Source organism: Sarcophilus harrisii, chromosome 3, assembly GCF_902635505.1.
Source record: "Sarcophilus harrisii chromosome 3, mSarHar1.11, whole genome shotgun sequence".
Taxonomy (NCBI): domain Eukaryota; kingdom Metazoa; phylum Chordata; class Mammalia; order Dasyuromorphia; family Dasyuridae; genus Sarcophilus; species Sarcophilus harrisii.
Genome location: NC_045428.1, coordinates 599,471,212 through 599,492,341, shown reverse-complemented (window position 1 = coordinate 599,492,341; position 21,130 = coordinate 599,471,212). Strand labels below are relative to the sequence as shown.

At 37.4% G+C, this 21,130-nt stretch overlaps 1 protein-coding gene across 2 annotated transcripts; it reads right to left on the bottom strand.

Annotated features, from left to right (window-relative positions):
• Positions 1-3,289: 3,289 nt before the first annotated feature.
• Positions 3,290-19,661, bottom strand: LOC100914035 (zinc finger protein 345-like). Of its 2 annotated transcripts, none has more exons than XM_031963940.1 (4): positions 19,273-19,661; positions 10,630-10,756; positions 9,809-9,904; positions 3,290-5,679 (listed from the first exon to the last, which is right to left on the bottom strand). In XM_031963940.1, exon 4 carries the CDS (start codon positions 4,789-4,791, stop codon positions 4,015-4,017), a length of 777 nt encoding a protein of 258 aa, XP_031819800.1. In that variant the 5' UTR covers positions 4,792-5,679; positions 9,809-9,904; positions 10,630-10,756; positions 19,273-19,661; the 3' UTR covers positions 3,290-4,014. Both variants share the same exon structure in this region, with proteins under 2 accessions (XP_031819800.1, XP_031819801.1).
• Positions 19,662-21,130: the final 1,469 nt, after the last annotated feature.

Genomic DNA, 21,130 nt, shown 5'->3' with positions numbered 1-21,130 from the left:
GAGGCAGGTGTAAGCCAAGATGCCATGCGTAGCTAGTTGGCCAAGAGGAGATATTGATTCAAGGGACAGCTGTAGCCTGAGGTTAGTAAGCTTGGGAATTGAGGTAGCAAACAAACAAGAGGTTAACCTATCCTTTTAGCAATGATGGAGAATAGATAAAGAATGGCATTTTTATCCCCAGAATTTACTTTCTGAAGGGGATCTACAGGAGAAGTACATACTACCAACTCTTATACTAGAGCAAAGATAGAGTAACAGGTATTGTCCAGTCATTGTCTGTTACAAACAGAAAAGAGATCGGGTATAAGAATGTAGAGAGAGAAATGTCAGCAAAGCTTAAATTAGGGCCCAAGTAGTTGTACACATAACAAAAGGGAAGCAGGAAAAAAAAAAAAAAAAAACTATACTCAGACCTTATCCAGAATGTTGGAATAACTCTCTCAGATATAGACCTACCTGGTGAGAGGCTGTTTTCTCACATTTCCCTATACCATTGAAACTTAACTCTAGCCCAAAAAGGGGGGATTCTTCCACTCCAATGCTTCTTCAAAGTCTCATCACTGTGTTGCTATTACCCTATGTTTGTGAAGGACATACCAACCAAGCACTACCTTTATTGGTCTATCAGTCACAGTCAGACACACTAACTTGACAGTGATGTCATTTTGGTCTTCTTCAAGAAAGAAAAACAATGACCAATCAACAATCCAATAACCTTTAATTAGTTCTACCAAACCAGAGAGCTTAGGTAAGAGGCTAGAAGACGACCAATTCCTCTTGCCTCAGTTCAGAGACCCAGTATCTAGCCTGTCTTTTGGTCGACTGAGCTTCTTATGAATGGCTACTCTTGTAAGTTTGTTGAGTACAGAAATTGGGGGGAGGGGTATCTGAATAATTCAGGGAATGCCTGATTGGACAAGTTCCTAATCTTTGATGACACTGGTGAGATTAGAAGTGAAGATTTTTTCCTGAGAGGGAGTAGTTTGTTCTGGGAAGATGAAATAAGGTATTTTCAAACTCCAGTAGTTCCTTACTATACCCTAGAAAAATCAGAAATACCTTTATTTAGCTCTCAAAGCCTGTCACAACCACTACTCAAGCTATTTCTCCAACTCCAAAGGGTATTATTCCTTCTGTACCCTGTGATTCAACCAAACAGACTTGTCTGTTCCTCAGGCATTGAGGCTGTTTGCTATGTATCCCTTTTGTTTCCTCCTCCTCATCTCACTTCACTCAAATACCTTGTATCACTATTTTTTCTTTCACCTCTCTCCATGCACAAGTGATCCCATTCCATCCCATCTTCTCTAGCAGATTGCCCCCTCTAACATTCTTACTCTCTCACTCATTTTCAACCTTTTCCTATCTTTTGACTGTTTTCCTCCTGTCTAAAATATTCACATGTCCCCTCCATCCTTTAAGAGCCAATTTTTTACTTGATCCATTCATCTTTGCTTATTATTATCCACTATTTCTCTCCTATCCTCCTTGACCAAACTCCTCGAGAGGGCTGTCTCTAATAGTTGTTGTGCTTACTTTGCTCTGAGTCATTTCTTTATTCTTTGCATTCTGGCTTCTAAACTCCCGATTTAACAAACTACTCTCTTAAAAAGATACCAAATTCTCATTTGGCAAGTGTTAACAGCCTCTTCTTCATCCTTTTCACATTTGTCAATGTTCCTGCAGCCTTTGTTGCTGCTGCTCTCTCTCTCTTCTCTAGTACTCCCTTCTCTCCAGTTTTTGGTGACACTTGTTCTCCTTTCACCTGTATGATTACCCCTCTGTCTTTGCAGTATTTTCTTTGAAGGCAAACTCACTATGGTGGCCCCACAGAAGTCTGTCCCTGGCTCTCTTTCTTTTCTTCCTTATATTTTGCTTGATGATCCCATTGGTTTGATCATTATGCCCAATCCTGCCAATTTTACCTTCGCAAACTTTCTTGAATATGATCCATTCTCTTTTTTCTTATACAGCTAGCATCCTGGTTCAGGATCACACTACCTCATAACTGAACTTCTGATTAGTTTCCTTGCCTTGTCTCTCCCTACCCCTCCCTATCCATCCTCCATTTGTCAAGGTAATTTTATCAAAGTATTTTTCCCAAAATGAAGGTCTGACCATGTCACCTCTCTACCCAATAATCTAATGACTCTCTACTGTAGAGGGCTGAAACTCTGAAAGGGTGTTATAGCAAACTGAATGGCAAGAGGAGACATTTGTCAAGGACTCTAGAAGATCTCAAGAACAGAGCTTTTAATAGACTACATGGTCTGATGACCAAAGTCTTTGTGTCTTGAGAATGAATGAAAAAGCACTCATACAGCACTTCCATGCACACAAGCACATGCTAGGGACGCAAAAACAAAAGTGAAAAGTCTCAATTCAGAAATGTGCATTCTAATGGGGGAAGACAATATTTCATAGATTTTAGCAGCAAGTCAAATGGAAACATCCTATGTATAGTACAGCAGTATAGTATGTCAAAACCATATTCATTTCGGATTTGCCAGTGTCCAGGGCTTTGGGGTGAGAACTTGTTTTTCTCACACTTCAGTAGCTGCCAGAGCAAACACCAGGTAACATCTCCACAAAGATTGTCATCCTGGATAATTAGCGACAAGGGTTGGGCTAGAAACATAGCTGATGGTCCAGAGCACTGCTATTCCCAAGGCTCTTGGGCTCAGTATTCAGGTCATTCTTCATTGAAGTCTAAGGGAAGGTGGTTTAACTCACCTGGCACATACTATCTCCTGTCTCTCTCAGCATGCTCTGCTACTTTAGCTGAGTTGGCTTATCTGCCCTGTAGATGGCAGTTGGTGGAAATCAGTGGCCCTTTTTCCACAGAAGCTGCTATACTGGATGATGGCTGTAGGGGCTGGGCTAACAGCAGCTTCAGTCTGTAGAGTGCTGCTAGTCCTAGAGCTCTTCTGTTTACCTACCTGATATGGTAAGTATTTGGTGCTAGTGTTGAAAATTATAACAGGCCTCTTCTCCAAAGGAGTTGTTTCCTTCTATAGTGAATTAAGGAATTTAAGGGACAGAGGCTTCATGATATCAATTTTTCCATTTTCCCCTTTTTATTTTATGATTAATTTCATCATGAAAAAACGGACAATTAGAAATAACTTTTAGTAATTCACTCCTTTTTTTTTTTTTTTTTTTTTTTGCAGAGGCAATTGGGGTTAAGTGATTTGCCCAGGGTCACACAGCTAGGAAGTATTATGTGTCTGAGACTAGATTTGAACTCAAGTCCTTCTGACTTCAGGACTGGTGCTCTGTCCACTGAGCCACTGAGCCACTTAGCTGCCCCCACATTCTTTTTTAAAATTCATATCTATAGTCCTCCAAGTTCTTTTCTAATTTTGTATTGGATCCTTATTCACCATTTTCTTTTTGTGTCAGTTTCTATTGAATTGCTGCATTACTTTGTTTCATCATTCTCCAATTTGGGGTCTGATAAATTAAAAAAGACTGATAAATTATTCTTTCAGATGCCATACCTGAGCCTAATATAAAACCAGCTCTATCTAATCAGTTTATATGAGTAGCAAAGAGGAGAGAAATAAACAGGAAATTTTTTTTTTCTTCTCTTAAACCAAGTGACATATTTGCTTGAAGCTTTCTTCACATCATCTATACTCATAATTACTCTCTGAAATGAAATTATAGATGTATAAGGAACTCAATTTGACCTTTTTAATAACTTATTCCATTTATATTTTTCTCTTATGATTTTTCTTATGTAGAATCAAGAGATGTTAAAGGCCTTCCTACTTTCATTACATTGCTATTTTCTGTTCAGGAGTAATATTATCTGGTAAATAACAATGGAATAATTTTGCTTTAAAGTACTTCTAGCATCACTATGTTAGTAGGATTTCCTTACAGTATGAACTCTCTGACATTTAGTAAGGTGTTGCTTTTTGCTAAAGACTTTGACATATTTGTTAAGTGTATGAATTGGGGGCATTTCCCCAGTATAGATTCGAATATTAATTGCTGCATTAATTACATTTAACGTTTAGCTTGGCGATGAATTCTATGATGATGAGAAAAGGATGAACTATGTGAGAAAGTTTTTCCACATTCCTTACATTTATAAAGTTTCTCTTTAGTATGACTCTTCTGATGTTGAGAAGGTAAACTGTCACTGAAGGATTTTCCACAATCAATAAATTTATAGAACTTTTGTTCTGTATGAATTTTCTGATGCTTTGTAAGGGAAGAGTTGTTACTAAAAGCTTTGCCACATCCTTTACATTCATAGGGTCTCTCACCTGTATGAATTCTCTGGTGTAGAACTAGAAATGCATTCTGCCTGAAGGCTTTGCCACATTCATTACACTTAAAAGGTTTCTCTCCAGTATGAATTCTCTGATGCTTAGTAAAAGATGAGCTATCACTGAAAGACTTTCTACATTCACAGCATTTATAGGGCTTCTCTCCTGTATGAATCCTCTGATGCTTAGTAAGAGAAGAGCCATCACTAAAAGCTTTGCCACATTCACTACATTCATAGGGCTTCTCACCCGTATGCATTCTTTTATGTAAAACTAGAAATGCATTCTGCCTGAAGGCTTTGCCACATCCATTACAATTAAAGGGTTTCTCTCCAGTATGAATTCTCTGATGTTGAGTAAGAAATGAACTGTCACTGAAGGATTTTCCACAGTTGCTACATTTATAGGGTTTCTCTCCAGTATGAATTCTCTGATGCTTAGTAAAAGAAGAGCTGTCACCAAAGGCTTTGCCACATTCACTGCATGTATAAGGTTTCTCACCAGTATGCATTCTCTGATGTAAAAGCAGAAATGCATTCTGCCTGAAGGCCTTGCCACATTCATCACAATTAAAAGGTTTCTCTCCAGTATGAATTCTCTGATGCTGAGCAAGAGATGAACTTCGTGTGAAGGTTGCACCACATTCATGACATTTAAAGGGTTTCTCTCCGGTATGAATTCTCTGATGTTAAGCAAGAGATGAACTGTCACTAAAAGATTTTCCACAGTCACTACATTTATAGGGTTTCTCCCCTGTATGGATTCTCTGATGTTTAGTAAGTGAAGAGCCATCACAGAAAGCTTTGGTACATTCATTGCATGCATAAGGTTTCTCTCCAGTATGAATTCTCTGATGTAGAGTAAGAGAAGAATTTTTACTAAAAATTTTCCCACATTCATTGCATTTATGGTATTTCTCTGCAGTATAATTTTCCTGATGTTGAATTGATGCTTTGAATGATTTTTCTCTAATAGTTATGTTATTGCATATAGTGGAGGGATTGTAAACACTATGCTTGCAAAGTTTCTTTCTTGAGAAGATTTCTTGAGAGATTATCTGTACTTGCTTTGGAATGAGCATCATATTTATGGGGATTCTTTCTTAGAGGAATATTCCTCTCTGTAACAATACTCGGCTTTAAATGGAAACTTCTCTCAAATATATTGCCTTCACTGAGTCTTATTTTATTAGGCATGTTCTTCTGAGTGACTGTTATTTGCTCCAAATTTCTTTTTTGGCTCTCTTGTTCCTTCTGGTATTTTCCATCACATTCCTTGTGAGGTTGTCTCAAATTTGAGTACCATAAGCTATATCCTGCAAGTCTTTCCTGAGATGATTCTTTCATATAAGTACCTTGCTTTGTAGCCAAGTTCTTGGTCTCAAGAGTAGTTTCCCAACCTGGGGGGAAAATCAAAATACAAATGTTGCCTGTTCTCTTTGGTAGGAAAAAGGGAACTGCTATGTAAGTAAATCATTTGTCAGCATATAATTTCTAGAATCATGAGATTAAGGATATTTTCTTACTCAAATTAAAAATATTAATTCCTATTTATAGTGATATATTAATTCTACAAATTGCTTTCCTCATAAAAGCCTAGTGAGATAAGTAAAGTGTCATTCACATTTAGAGATATAAAAAAGCTTAGAATGTTGATGATAAGAATGGTAAATATAATATGAAGAAAGACTGTAAATTCAAGGAAGGGAGGAATCAAATTATCTATAAAAGAAAAGTCATTAGAAAGGAGGGGCTTCAATTGGGTAATAACGTGTACAATATGATTAGAGAATGGATAGGACATTCTAGGGAGGGGGCATACTGTTCATTAGTATATGAAACACCTTAATGAAATTAGCTTAGGTGAGATAGGGAGTCCATTTTCAAAAATAAAAAAGTCAGAAGTATATAAATAATGGCACACTATATAGAAACTTTAAATGCAGACAAGATTAGAAGACATTATATATAGGGAACAGTAAAGTGATATCTCAAGTTTGAAAAAGTGGTACAGAAAACTGGATGGCCTGGCTTCCAAGTCAGGAAGAGCAGGGGCTCATGTCCTTCCTGCAACATATACTTGCAGAGGGACCCTGGACAGGGAACTTAAGCTCTCAAGGTTCTAAGCAACCTTCTAAGACTGTAAACTCACAAAGCAATTGCCCTTTTTGCATTTACAGAGTTTCCAGATTATGAAATCATGCTCATATATCTAGATGTCCTCTTAAAAAAAATTCTAAAGCCTGACAGAATGGAGAGAAGTTGATAAGCAGATGATTTTGATACTTACAAATAGTCACACTTTAAAAAAAAAATAGATGCCTAGCAGCTTTCAATGGAAGTGAAGGCAGCTTGTGCTTGTCTTGGGGCTCACTGCCAGTTGATGGTATCAAGTGTCTTCATATTTGGAGAAAGCAGGGAAGTTGCAGTATAAATCAAGTAATTCTTAATTCCATGACAAGTGCAATGAAAGGCAAACACCAATTGCCATAAAGGCAAGAACTATCAATAATGACAAATGACTGATTATCTTTTCTAATAAGTACAAAGGCAAAGGGAATTCTGAAGTGACACACTCAGTATGTTATGTGTCTGTTTCTGTCAGTTCCAAGTACTATGTATAAAACAAAGTCAAACTGGTATTCCTTCTAGAAAACAAGGTTGGGGAGGAATATCTCTCTGACATTTCAGTTTCTTTACCAGAAAGAATGAGGTAATCTTTAAAAACTTAAAATCTCTGAGGCAAAAAGTAAAAAAGGATCTGAAGAGGAAGAAAGAAATCTAGACCTATATCAGGCTAAACCAGTCAGAAAGACAGAAAATTATGACTTAGGAAGAAGGGGAAAAATATCCTCATCTTGCACCTTTACTTTCTACTCTACTGATGAGAATGAGGATATAATTTTAACTTCTCTCATTTTTCCTAATACATTTTTCAAAATTTATTCCCTCTAGCTGTCTTTAATAGTTTTAATAATGAGGAAAACCCTCCTCCTTATCAAAGTTCAATTCCTTCCCCCTCTAGTATTTCACTTTATTGGTCACACTCACTGAGAAGGCAAACAGAGTGGTTTTTTTTTTCTTTCCTTTCCTGGTATGACTTCATATTTAAACTAGCCCATAATTCAGTGTAAAATTAATAGTCATAGCCATCCCTCCTGCTACCTCACTGTTAACATATGTTTATTCTGTATGTTTATTTCTCTTTCTCAGTTCCCATGCTTTTGTTGTTGTGATATTGTTCGGTCTTGGTTGACTCTTTATGACCCCATTTGGGATTTTCTTGGCAAAGATATTTATTTTTATTTATTTTATTTTACTTATCTGTAAGTAAAGGTGGGATCATTTTACAATGATACTAGCCTCTCCATCATCTCTAATACATCTTTTGTTACTAAATCCTATCTCTAAGTCTATTAAACTGTGAATTTCCTGCAGTCTAAGAAAAGCCTTTCTTTGAAACTGCTACCATCTCTATATGAATATTATGGAATATTACTGTTCTGTAAGAAATGACCAACAGGATGATTTCAGAAAGGCCTGGAGAGACTTACACGAACTGATGCTGAGTGAAATGAGCAGGACCAGGAGATCATTATATACTTCAACAACAATACTATATGATGACCAGCTCTGATGGACCTGGCCATCCTCAGCAACGAGATCAACCAAATCATTTCCAAAGGAGCAGTAATGAACTGAACCAGCTATGCCCAGAAAAAGAACTCTGGGAGATGACTAAAAAACATTACATTGAATTCCCAATCCCTATATTTATGAACACCTGCATTTTTGATTTCCTTCACAAGCTAATTGTACAATATTTCAGAGTCTGATTCTTTTTGTACAGCAAAATAACGTTTTAGTCATGTATACTTATTGTGTATCTAATTTATATTTTAATATATTTAACATCTACTGGTCATCCTGCCATCTAGGGGAGGGGGTGGGGGGGTAAGAGGTGAAAAACTGGAACAAGAGGTTTGGCAATTGTTAATGCTGTAAAGTTACACATGCATATATCCTGTAAATAAAAAGCTATTTAAAAAAAAGAAACAAAGAAAGAAACTGCTACCATCTCAAGACATTACCTTCTCTATTTCTTCCCTAAGTAGTGTGGAAAGAATATTCTGCCTTCACATCTCCATCACCAAATCACTACAAAAGTCCTGTAAGCTGACCCCACCAGGGAAACGGAAGTAACTTTTCCCAAGTCAGTGATGTTGAGGGCCAGCTCTGAGGAGTCAGAGAATTCAGGCCAGACCAAGTTTTCTCTGTAGTTTGTCCTCTACTCTATGGATGTCGGCTCACCACTTCTCTGTTCTCTCTCTCTTGAGAACAATACAACTCTGGAGATTATAGAGAAGTGAGGAAATGTTTAGTGACTCCATGGAACGATCAGGGTGACTCCTTAGATAATGCTCTTTTGAAAAAATGCTTGTTATTGCTTTATTTAAAATATAGAAACCCAAGCCCTCAGAACAAGAAAGACTTGTGATTCTTTCTCTCTTCACACTCAGTTGGCATTAAGTTACAGCAGATGGACGCAGGTGTGACTGCAAGCCACCTGAGGCAAACTCTTGTCTCCTCAGAGTTGGCCCTCAAGAAGCAGATAGACCCTCACTGTCAAACTCAGTGGCCCAGTCCCTGACCCCTGCAAAAATATGTGACAGTGTTCCTTCCTGTCACCTCTTGTATGCCCTAAAATCCCTTTGGAAATCAGTTATTGAACTTTACCTAACCACAGACCATATGCGTTTGTTTTTGATTAACATCCTGGACTTCTGGACTCTCAACATGACTCTGGCCTACTTCTTATCGTTTGACTGATGATCCTACTGCTTTGAACTGTCCCACTGACTGCTTCTGCTTCCTCATTCACAGAACCTGGCTAGTTCAGACACTGCAGTTGAATTACTTCTCACAAGCCTTCAGTCACAGACCCAGTCAGCTTTACCTTCCATATTTTCTCTAACTACACTACTTTTCCAGTATTCCATGTTTTAGTCCAAAATAACTTGTCAATTCCTGCTTTTGTTTGGTCTCCTTCCAACTCTGTGCCTTTGTGGATGCTCTCCTCTATGCCTTGAATAACCTCCTCTCATCTGCCTTGTCTCCCTTCAAGGATCAGTTCAGGCGCTATTTCCTTCAGGAAAGCTCTCCTGATCTACCAAGATGACAGGGACCCCAACCTCAATTTTTTCAGGGCATTTATTTGGACTTTTCCTTTTTGCTTATCTTATACTAGTTCATATTATATTTATTTATATTTGCATTCCAAGACATTAAATTTTCAGAATAATGGAATTAAAAGAAATTAGAAGGTAGCAAAAGGATAGCAGAGGCAAATAGTTTTTGTTATATAAAGGAAGAAATGTCACTCAAATGATTTGATGACTTAAAAACAGACATATATGAGGAAACGCAGGGTCTGGATGATTGAAAAAAACTCATTGCCTAATATTTCAAAGACCTGTAAACAGAGCTACTGCCTATGACTTCCATCTGCCTGTGTTCTCACTTGCTTACCTGGATAAGTGCTTCTTGGTACTTCTTTCTCTGCTATCCATGGTACCTCTCCTTGCTCCAACTGGGAAATCACCTCTGGTTTGGACACTGGGAGCCCTGTTCATAGGTTTTTTGAAATGGAGAAAGTTGGGAAAAAAGTATCCATCTTACATTTTAATCCTAACTATTCCATCAGGAGAAAGAAGGCATGCTCAGAAAGTTTGAAGAGTACAGAGATTCTGAAAAGGACTGTGTGCTATAGGACCAGGAAGTCTCTCCAGCAGTTGGAGTGGAAGGGCATGCACAAAGCTCATTTAAGACTGAGTAGAAAATTTATTCTGTTAGACTCTATATCTTACTAAGATAGAAATCTCTGATATCATCAGGTCTCTACACTGTAATTGAATTCTTAACCCCGGGGGCAAAAAATACAAAGGTGCCTTTGAAGCAGCATCCTAAAGTTGCCAATTTCCATTTACTACAACAACAACAACAAAAAGAGCTTTCTCATTAGAATAAGGGGTATATTTTCCCCTTTGGACTTAATAGTTTAAGAAGCTATAAATCCTACAGATCAAGCTAAAATTCAGTTAGATACTTTAGCAGAAGTTTTTAACCAAGGCTCAGGAAATTTAAAAAAAATTTTCCTTTTAATCCTCTGTAATATTTTGCATTTCAAAACATTATTCAGAGAAGGGGTTCAAAAGCTGTTCACCAGACTACCAAAGAGGGCCACACACACAAAAAAGTGAGAATCTTTGTCTCAGAGCAACTTTAAAGAAACAAGCCTGAATATAAATCCAAGTGAATAAATTCTGAGTTGTGAAGAAAATTGTCCTCACCCAGAAAGAACAGGTTCCTATAGTTCTCCAGCATCACATCTTTGTAGAGGTACCTCTGAGCAGGTGTCAACTGCTCCCATTCCTGCCTGGTGAAGTCCACAGTCACATCCTTGAATGTCAAACATTCCTAAAATAGCAAACACATTCAAGAGCCTCTAAAGACCCAACCTCTCATGGCTCTGGGAGGGGGGAAAAGTTAGCAAAGTTTAAAGAGATTGGTTAAAGTCGTCAGGATTCTGAGCGTTCAACTTCAATACCTATTGTGTATTTCATGCTACAATAACATCTCCAGTCATCCCGATCTATATCTTGCCACTGGACAGCTGGCTCTGGAGGAGTAAGGCTGGAGACTTTGCACACCTACTCTTACTTAATTCACTTGCATGTTATGGCATCACCTCCTGGAAATCGTGATCATCTTTGAGAATGAAGGAAAATTAACAATAGCATCATCTCTGGTGAGATGGAGAGGTATATATCCAATATACCTTGGAATTAGCATCAGAATATTGGGGTTAAAACCACCTTGTTCTACATGATGTCCCAGGAGTTTGTTTAACCCTGTCAAATCTGAAACTGCCTCAGTCAGTACCTAAGTAGTGAGTACTCTGTACATAATTCAACTTAAGTTAGGAGGTATAGATGGGGGAAAGGGGTAAATGAAGTGTTAAAGGAACACTGACTCTGTGGCCTGAGGATTGGGGACCAAATCTTATATATGATTTTGGTCAAATTATTTCATTTTCTTCTATAAAATTCTTTTTTTGTATTAATTCCATTCAAGGAGATGGCGAAAAAGAAAAAAGATGAACTCTGTTTGTATGAAATCATGCAAAATATATTTCTATATTAGTCATGTCCTGAAAAAGAAAAAGAGTTGTAATAGATCATTACATCAATCAGTTACTAAGTCTTTTATAGCTGATTATCTTTTATATGTTGCTGTTACTATGTACTTTACCTTCCTGGTTCTACTTTACTTTACATTAATTCACATAAATCTTCCTGGATTTTCTAAAATCATCCTCTGTCATTTGTCATTGTACAACAGTATGCCACATTCATAAATCAAAACCTATTCAGTTATTCCCCAATTGATCAGTTTCCAGGTCTTTGCTACCACAAAAAGAAGTGCTATAAACATTTTTGTACATATGACTCTTTTCCTTATTCCTTTGATCTTTCTGGGGTATAAATCTACTATGAGTATTGTTGGATCAAAGGGCGCACATTAGTACCAAACAGTTCTCCAGAATGGTTGGACTAGTCCAGTCCATAGTTCCACCAACAGTATATTTGAGTGATTTTTCAGTCATGTTTGACTCTTCATAATCCATTTGGCAAAGATACTGGAGTGGCATGCCACGTGATATGTCCAGAGTCACACAGCTAATAAGTATCTCGAACTGAATTTGAACTCTAGAAGAACAGTGCATTAGTGTATCTGTCTTCTCATATCCTCTCCAGCATTGGTCATTTTCCTTTTCTGTCACTTAGTCAATCTGATGGGTATGAGGTGGAATTGCTAAGTTGTTTTAATTTTTATTTCTCTAATTATTAGCGATTAAGAACATTTAAAAAATCTATTTGATTTCTTTCTCTGAAAAGTGTCTATTCATATCCTTTTACCAAATGGTTCTTATTTTAAAAATATGATTCAGTTGCCTATACATTTGAGAAATGAGACCTTGATCAGAGAATCTGTCTGTGAAATTCTTTTCTCTTCTGCCCCATTTCCTGCTTTTCTTCTTTTGGCTGCATTGGTTTTAATTATATAAAAACTTTTTTTAATTTTTAAATTTAACTTTGTAAAATACCAAAATTATCCATGTTGCCTTCTGTGGATCCATCTCATTTGGTCATAAACTCTTTCACTATGCTCAGATCTGAAAAATAATTTTTTTCATGCTCCCCTTAACTGCTTATATCATCCTTTATGTCTAAAAATCACTTCATTTTCTTGAGCTTCATTTCCTGCATCTGTAAAATGAGTGGCTTGGAACAGACTTCTTATAATTCAGTTGCATATAATTCAGTAATGTCTGACTCTTGGTGATCTCATTTGGGACTTTCTTGGCAAAAAGATACTTGAGTGGTTTGCAATTTCCTTTTCCAGCTCATTTTTACAGGTGAAGAACTGAGTTAATCAGAGTTAAGACTTGCCCAAGGTCTCAATGCTAGTAAGTATCTGAGGCTGGATTTAAATTCATGAAGATAAGTCTTCTTGATTTCAAGCCAATGCTCTATTCACTGTGCTACCTAGCAGTTCCTAGACTAGATTACCCTTTAATTATTCCCTCTGGCTCTAATTTTATTTTCTTAAAAATATTTTTATTTTCCCAATTTACATGGAAAACATTTCTTTTTGGCTATTCATGTACATTCACTTTTTACATATTTCCATATGAATCATGTTGGGAGAGAAAAATCAGAACAAAGGAAAAACCACATTGGGAAAAAAAACAAAAGACAAAAAGAAAGTGAACATAGTATGTATTGATTTACATTCAACCTTCATTGGGACTGCCTTGGATCACTGAATTGCTGAGAAGAACCAAGTCTATCAAAATTGATCATCACAACAATCTTGCTATTATTATATACAATGTTTTCCTATTTTTGTTGTTTCATTCAGCATCAGTTTATGGAAATCTTTCCAGGTCTTTCTAAAATTAGTCTGTTCATCATTTATAGAACAATGATATTCTATTACTTTCATATTCCACAACTTGTTCAGCCATTCCACAACTGATGAACATCCAACTCACTTTCCAATTCTTTACCATTACAAAAAGAGCTGCTTTAAAATATTTTTGCATATGTGAGTTTCCCCCCGCCCCCTTTTATGATTTTTTGGGGATGCAGACCTAGTAGAAGCATTACTGGATCAAAGAGTATGTAGTTTGATAGACCTTTGGACAAAATTCCAAATTGTTCTCCAGAATGGTTGGACCATTTCACACACAACAATGCATTAGTCCAGTTTTCCCATATCCTCTCTAACATGTTATTATCTTTTCCTGTTATCTTTGCAAATCTAAAACAAAGACCAGGAGCTGATAACATGGAAGGGGAAGACAATACTTAAAGGAAGCTAAAAAGATTTGGGGAGTGGGAAAGGTTCTCAGTGCAGAGAATGATGGAGAAATCCAGAGAAGCTCCAAAGCAAGGAAGCTGATGGAAAATGAGGAGAAAATGAATTTTCATCAACTGATTCAGATGAACTACATTCTCAGGTATTCAAAGAACTGGCAGATGTGATTGCTGAGCTGTCAATGACATATGCAAATAGATAAATATATATATGTGTATGTGTGTGTGTATATACATAGATGTATATCAAGATACAGATATGTTATATAATTACTTCTTGACTATGGGCCTCTTTGGACTCTGTCAATAACACTGTATTATCATGGAAAACTGGAAGGAAACCACAAGTTTATAGAAGGACAAATATCCTGATTTTCAAAACAGAAAAGAGAGCATTTTGCAAACTATAAACCAGCAGATTTTACCATGATCCTTGGAAAAATTCTAGAATGGATCATTAAAAAAATGGTTGGTGAACATTTGGGAAGGGAAAGTGATCCTGGGAAAGGATACAGTGGGAGGTGTGGGTTATACAGGAAAAAAATGTCAATAAAATCTTATTTTTAATAGTAAAGTGTAATATTCTTCTCTAAAATGTAATCTTCTCTTGTTGAGGTTTCCTTGGGTTCTCTGGAGGCAGCCTTCATTTCAGTTCAGTAATCACCCCAAGTACAGCCAGGTATTAAAGTCTAAATCCTTTATTGTCTCTTTCCAAGTCTTGTCTCCTTTCCTGGGGCCTCCTTAGCTTTCTTAGAGGCCTATCTCTCTCCTTGGTTCTGAGAGTTTAAGCTCCTGCTGACAGTCCTTTGTCTTCTCTGCTTCTGCCAGCTTCTTGAGGTCCTCCTGAATGTGTCTTGGTTTCTGTGGGGAAGGCAGGAGGACTGCCACCACTTTTCTGGTCTTCCCTAGTTCTTCCTGACTGTTTTCTCTGGCTTCTGAATCTCCCTGACTGAATCCTGGTTGAGGCTCCTAGCTTATATATGCTCTCTTAAAGGTGTGAATCTTGTAGAACTATAGTAAGTACTAAGTACACATCTCCTTGGTTCTCTACGGAAAAAGAATTGGATCCAAATGAGTGGAAATTAATAGGAGAGCAACTAGGTGAATACTATAATTCTAATCCGAACTCAATTTCCAAAAATACACTTTATACATACAATTTAATACAACTGGCTTTAGGAAATTATATAAATGTTAGAATAAGGAAAAAGAAGAAAGAGTAGGAGGGGGAGGTGCCAACTAAACTAGATGAAAAAGAGGAAGAATCAGATAAGAATTTGCAGCAGGAGAAATTAGATCATTCCCAATCCCCTAAGCTACCTCCCTCAATTAACCCTTCATGGGTAGAGGGAGGAGGAGGAGGGGCAGAGGCAGTAACGCAATCAGAACCTCCTATGAAGCAGCCTGTGACAAGATTAGAAAGGCATTAGTTAAGGCAAAAAATGAAGGACAGGATGTGTCTGATTTTATAAATGCATACCCTGTGATTGAAGAGATTGACTCTTCACGTCAAAAGAAGAGAAGATACACTCCTTTTGCTTTGGAAAAAATCAAGGATTTAAAAAAAGGTTGCACTCTTTATGGGGCTACATCCTCTTATGTTAAAATGTTACTAGATAGTTTGGCTTATGAACGCCTAACCCCCAGTGATTGGAAATCCATAGCAAGGGCATGTTTAGAACCTGGACAAAACTTGTTGTGGCTTTTGGAGTATCATGAATTATGTAGGATTCAAGCCAGATGCAATAGGCAGACAGGAATTAATGTACAAATCACTTTTGACCAACTAGCTGGTGAAGGTCAGTATGGAGAGAATTCAGAACAGATTTATTATCCCATACCAGTGTATGAACAAACTTCTAAAGCTGCAATAAAAGCTTAGAGTTCCCTCCCTGGACAGAAAGATGAAGGCAAAGCCTTCACAAAAATAGAGCAAGGTCCTATTGAACCTTTTGCAGATTTTGTGGGATGCTGGCAGACAGCTGTCATAAGAACCATTGGAGAAAATGCAGCTACAGAAAATAATGACCAGACATCTGGGTAAGGAAAATGCTAATGAGATTTGCAAAAGAATTATATGGGGGCTACACAAAGATGCTCCTTTAGAGGAGATCATAAGACACTGTGCCACAGTGGGCACAAATGCTTATTATACTTAGGCTATGATGAACAGGGGAAGACAGGGTCCCTCTTGGCAAGAGACTTCTAGAGAAACTCAATGTTTTCAGTGTGGAAAGATTGGATATCTGAGAGCCCAATGCAGATATGGAGATAGAGTGAGAAGACAGGGTGAGAGAAAACCCAAAACCCCATGTCCAAAATGCCACAAGGGTTTCCACTGGGCCTCAGACTGTAGATTGACCTAGGGAAATGAGAGGCAGAGCCCAGTCCCAAGATATCATACAAAAGACAGGTGGGGTATGATGGCAGCTGAGGTTATACCCAGAGAGTCTTTAGAAGGTCAGGACTCTGATGTGATCTATCAGCCAAAAAGCAATCACATGGCAGAAAGGGATTACATGATCAACCAACAGAAAAGCAATCAGATAGCAGAAAAGGGGAGAATTGGGGAGAATACAGTCTTTTTAACTCAATAGGGCAGTTCCCAGTGCAAACAGCTCCAATGTAATTGCCAGATGATGAGGAGAAATCCCAAAAGTGGTAAATAGAAGGAAATTAGATAGGTTAACTGCCTGGGAGAGAGGGCTTGCTTGAATTCCTACAGATGGAGAAGGAAACAGATGGGTGCCAATGAGCCTTATTTGCCTTATTCATCAGAGAGATTCAGAAAAAGAAAAAAAATCTGGAAATGAAGGAGAAGACCTAAGAACAAAATCTGTAGGAATCGGATTCCCTAATACAAGATAAGACTGTTGCAGGAGTTGAAAACCAGCAGGAATTATTGGATTCCTTGAGATGAAAAATTGTTGATGAGACAATTGCACGACTTGAAAACCAGCAGGAATTATTAGATTCCTGGCAATGAACTAATGGATAATAGATTCCTTTTGGATTATTTCTAGGACTTATGGACATGTATAAATTCTCATATTGATTCATGTTATTTGTTACATCACTTCTAGCCTGTGTTACATTGCTACGTGCTTATGTAATTTATGTAATTATGTGAAATATTTCCCATACTGATGGATTTATATATACCTGTTTCAAGTGAGCCCCTTCAGAAATCCGCTAATCTGATTTGATTTTCTTTGGTGTTTTCATTTCCCTTCTGGAGAAGTCAGGGAGGGTGTGACCACCTTCTTTTTATGGTGTTTTCACTCCTTTCGTGAACAATTAGGGAAGGTGTGATCACCTTCTTTTTTGGGGTTCTCATCTCCTTGAGAAGTCGGGGAGGTCATGACCACCTATGTTCTAAAATCAAAAGAAAGTGAGAGATGTTACGATTCTTACAAGGTGCTAAGTCACTGGAATTGATAGGCACTCCAGGAGATTCACAAGTCGGGATTCAATCCAGGAGCTCCCACAAGCCCAGAGAGAACCTACAATCCCACTCTCAGAGGAGGAGGAATTCATTCATTCCATATATATCACCTTTGTGGGAGCTGGAGGCTTTGGGATTGGAGAAAGCTAGAGGCTGAAACTGGCAGAGGCAAAAGACTAGCGGCAAGAGCTCTTAGAACTAAAGAGAGACAGGCCTTTAAGAAAGCTAACCAGGCCCTTTTGAAGGAGACAATAAAGGATCTGAACTTTTAACTCCTGGCTGCATTTGAGGTGATTATTACTCTGAACTGAAAGGAAGGCTGCCTCCAGAAACTCCCCAAGAAACCTGCTCACAGAGAACGATTATATTTTGGAGAAGAGAACATTGAAATATCAAAGATACATAAGGAACTCAGGAGACTTTAATAATAACAGCTAATATTTATGTAGTGCTTTTAGTTTTGTAAATTGTTTTACAAAATCCTAGGAGGCAGATGTTAGTATTATCATTTTATAGATGAGGAAACTGAGGCAAAAAATGGTGAAGTGACTTGCCCAGGGTCACACAGCTAGAAAGTATTTGAAACTAGATTAGAATGCAGTTCTTCCTGATTCTAGCCCTGGAACTCTATCCATGGTGCCAAATAACCTCTTCATGAATCATTTTTACAACAACTAAAAAGTATTACTGACTACAAGAGATGATTATAATAGTTCATAAGAGAGAGGCAAATCAAAACAAACCTGAGTTATCTCATCCCCAGCAAACTGGTAGAGATGATGAAAATGGGAATAGTTCATGTAGAAGGGGTTATAGAAAAACTGGAACACTAATGTACTCTTCATGGAGTTATGAATTAGCCCACCAATCCCAGAAGACATCTCAAACTACTCAAAGAAAGTCTCCAAGGTTCCCTAACTTATTTAGATCTCACTACTAGGCATAGACCCTAAGGAGATTAACAATATAGATAAAGGCTCCATATTCACCAAAACATTAGTAACAGTATCTTCTATAGTAACAAAGACCTAGAAAAAAGTGAATGCCCCTCCACTACGATTGTGGCATGAGAATAAAATGGAATATTAATGCATTATAAAAAAATATAACTAAAGACAACCACAGAACTTTTTATAAACTGATAAAGTGAAACAAAATCAGAGGAACATACACATTAACACTGAAATAAGAAAGAATACAACAAAACAATTGAAAATGAGCAATGAAATGGCCCAAGCTTAGTCTCAAAGGGACACGAGAAGTTAATTTCTTCCTTTTTTTGCAGAGGTAGCTGGTGGGTAACTGGGGTACTGACAGCTGAAATGATCTGCCCAGAAGCACAAGACAAATATAGGCCAAAGGTAGGACCTAGGTGTTATATGATTATAGTAACATCCCTTCTTCCACTAACACTGGAAATTGCAATACCAGACTAAACAGCTTCATTTCTCCTTCCCTTCCAGGCATCTTCTGGGTTACTGGTAGCTCCAGTATCATGGCCATCAAAACCTCCTGCTCTTCTGTATCAGGTGATAATTGTGCTCATGTCTAATTATGAATTGTGGCATCAAAAACTCCCCACCATGCTGACACAGATGGCTGATACAGATCCTTCAACATGGCCCATTTTAGCTCTGGGCTTTTGGATTCCTCCTTGATGAAAATCCCTTTTATCTTCTCAACTACTCAACTCAACGTTGCCTTCTTTCTGAATCCTTTTCCAGTCATGTGAAAATCTCTGAAATCCTAAAGCATGGATTGTATGTATTTATTCCTAAGAAACTGAAATATTCTGAACAGCATAGACTGTTTCAAGTCTTCAAGTGGTATAAATCTCAAATCATCCAACACAATACTAAGTATGCACCAGGCCCATAAGTAAATGATAAGTAGAGCGCAGAGTGATATGAAAAGATGATCTAAAGCAAATGAGAAGCATTCCCTATGTAATATAAATGAACCAAGACTGCCCCACTTAATCAAGTCAGAGTTGTTTAGACCAGAATACCAGAATGCACTGGGGAGAAAAACTCAGATGAGAGAAGGAAATGTAGCTATTAAGAAAGGAGATAACATTTTAGGAAAGAAAGATAACTCCAACTCACCTGGATCCTAGTTGTGATGAAAGAGGGAGTCAATCCTTTATCTTTTTTTGATCCCATTTTGGAAAAGGGAAGCCAAGACAGTGGAGCATAGGAGAGAAAAGAAAGCATAATTCAAGTCAATAAGTATTTATGAAGAACATAATTATGATGGGCCAGGCACTTTGCTAAGTCAAGGAAGTCCAGGAAAGTTGACAAAAATGTCCTTGCTCTCAAGGAACTCTTAAGCTAATGAGAAAGAGACTGCAAACCAGTATGTATATAGAAGATCACACACACACACACACACACACACACACACACACACACAGGATACCATTACTGCCACTACAAAGACTCTAAATTACTAGCATTTTCTGTCTGAAATTATTTTCATTTAATCCTGTATCTAATTTTGCTTATATTGTTATAAAGTTTTTGTACAAACAAAACTAATGCAGACAAGATTAGAAGGGAAGCAAAAAACTGGGAAAACATTTTTACATTCAAAGGTTCTGATAAAGGCCTCATTTCTAAAACATATAGAAAACTGACTCATATATATAAGAATCCAAGCCATTCTCCAATTGATAAATGGTCAAAGGATAAGAACAGACAGTTTTCAGATGAAGAAATTGAAATGATTTCTAATTATATGAAAAGGTACTCTAAATCATTATTGATCAGATAAATGCAAATTATAACAACTCTGAGGTACCACTACACACCTCTCAGACTGGCTAAGATGACAGGAAAAGATGACGACGAATGTTGGAGGGGATATGGGAAAAGTGGGACACTAATATATTGTTAGTGGAGTTGTGAGAGGATCCAACCATTCTGGAGAGCAATTTGGAACTCTGCTCAAAAAACTATCAAATTATGCATTCCCTTTGATCGAGCAATGTTTCTATTGGGCTTGTAATCCCAAAGAAGGGAAAGGAACCCCGAGGTGCAAAAATGCTTGTGGCAGCCCTTTTTGTAGTGGCAAGAAAGTGGAAACTGAATGGATGCCCATTGATTGGAGAATAGCTAAATAAATTATGGTATACGAATGTTATGGAATATTATTGTTCTGTAAGAAATGATCAGCAGAATGATTTCAGAGAGGCCTAGAGAGACTTACATGAACTGATGCAGAGTGAAATGAGCAGGACCAGGAGATCATTGAACACGGCAACAAGATTATACGATGCTCAGTTCTGATGGATGTGGCTCTCTTCACAATGAGATGATACAAACCAGTTCCAATTGTTTAGTGATGAAGAGAGCCATCTGCACTCAGACAGAGGACTGTGGGAACTGAGTGTGGATCACAACATAGCATGTTCACTCTTTTTGTTGTCATTTGCTTGCATTTTATTTTGCTTCTCTCTCTCTTTTTTTACTGGTTTGATTTGATTTTTCTTATGTGGCATGATAATTGTATAAATATATATGTTGGAAAAAAAGAAATAAACATTTGTAAATCTTAAGGAAAGAAAAAATCCTATATCTATCTTGTGGGATTTACAAATCACAGGGAAAGACTGAAAAGAATGAAGTTCCATTCCTAATGTAGCCATTATCTATCTGTGGGACTTTGGGAAAGTTCTCTTTTGTTTGTTTGTTTCTTTAAAAGGGAAATAACTATACCTGTTCCAGTTATCTCAAAGAGCTCCTGCCAATTTTCAGGGTCAGTGATCAATAGGAGAGATGGCATAAATCTGTGGCAGGGAGAGGAAATCCTTGAAGAATTTACACACAAGTATAACAATATCCACATCCTTCTTTGCCCAGAAGCAACCAATGGAAAATAACTGCCTCTCTGTGGTTTTTATATAAATAGCATTGTTTTTTATGGATAAGTTTTATAAAGACTACAGGATTGGAGACTATCATA

What these genes read in the sequence shown, in the direction of transcription:
- LOC100914035 (XM_031963940.1), bottom strand. Translation starts at nt 4,791, where the DNA reads ATGCATACTGGTGAGAAACCTTATACATGCAGTGAATGTGGCAAAGCC.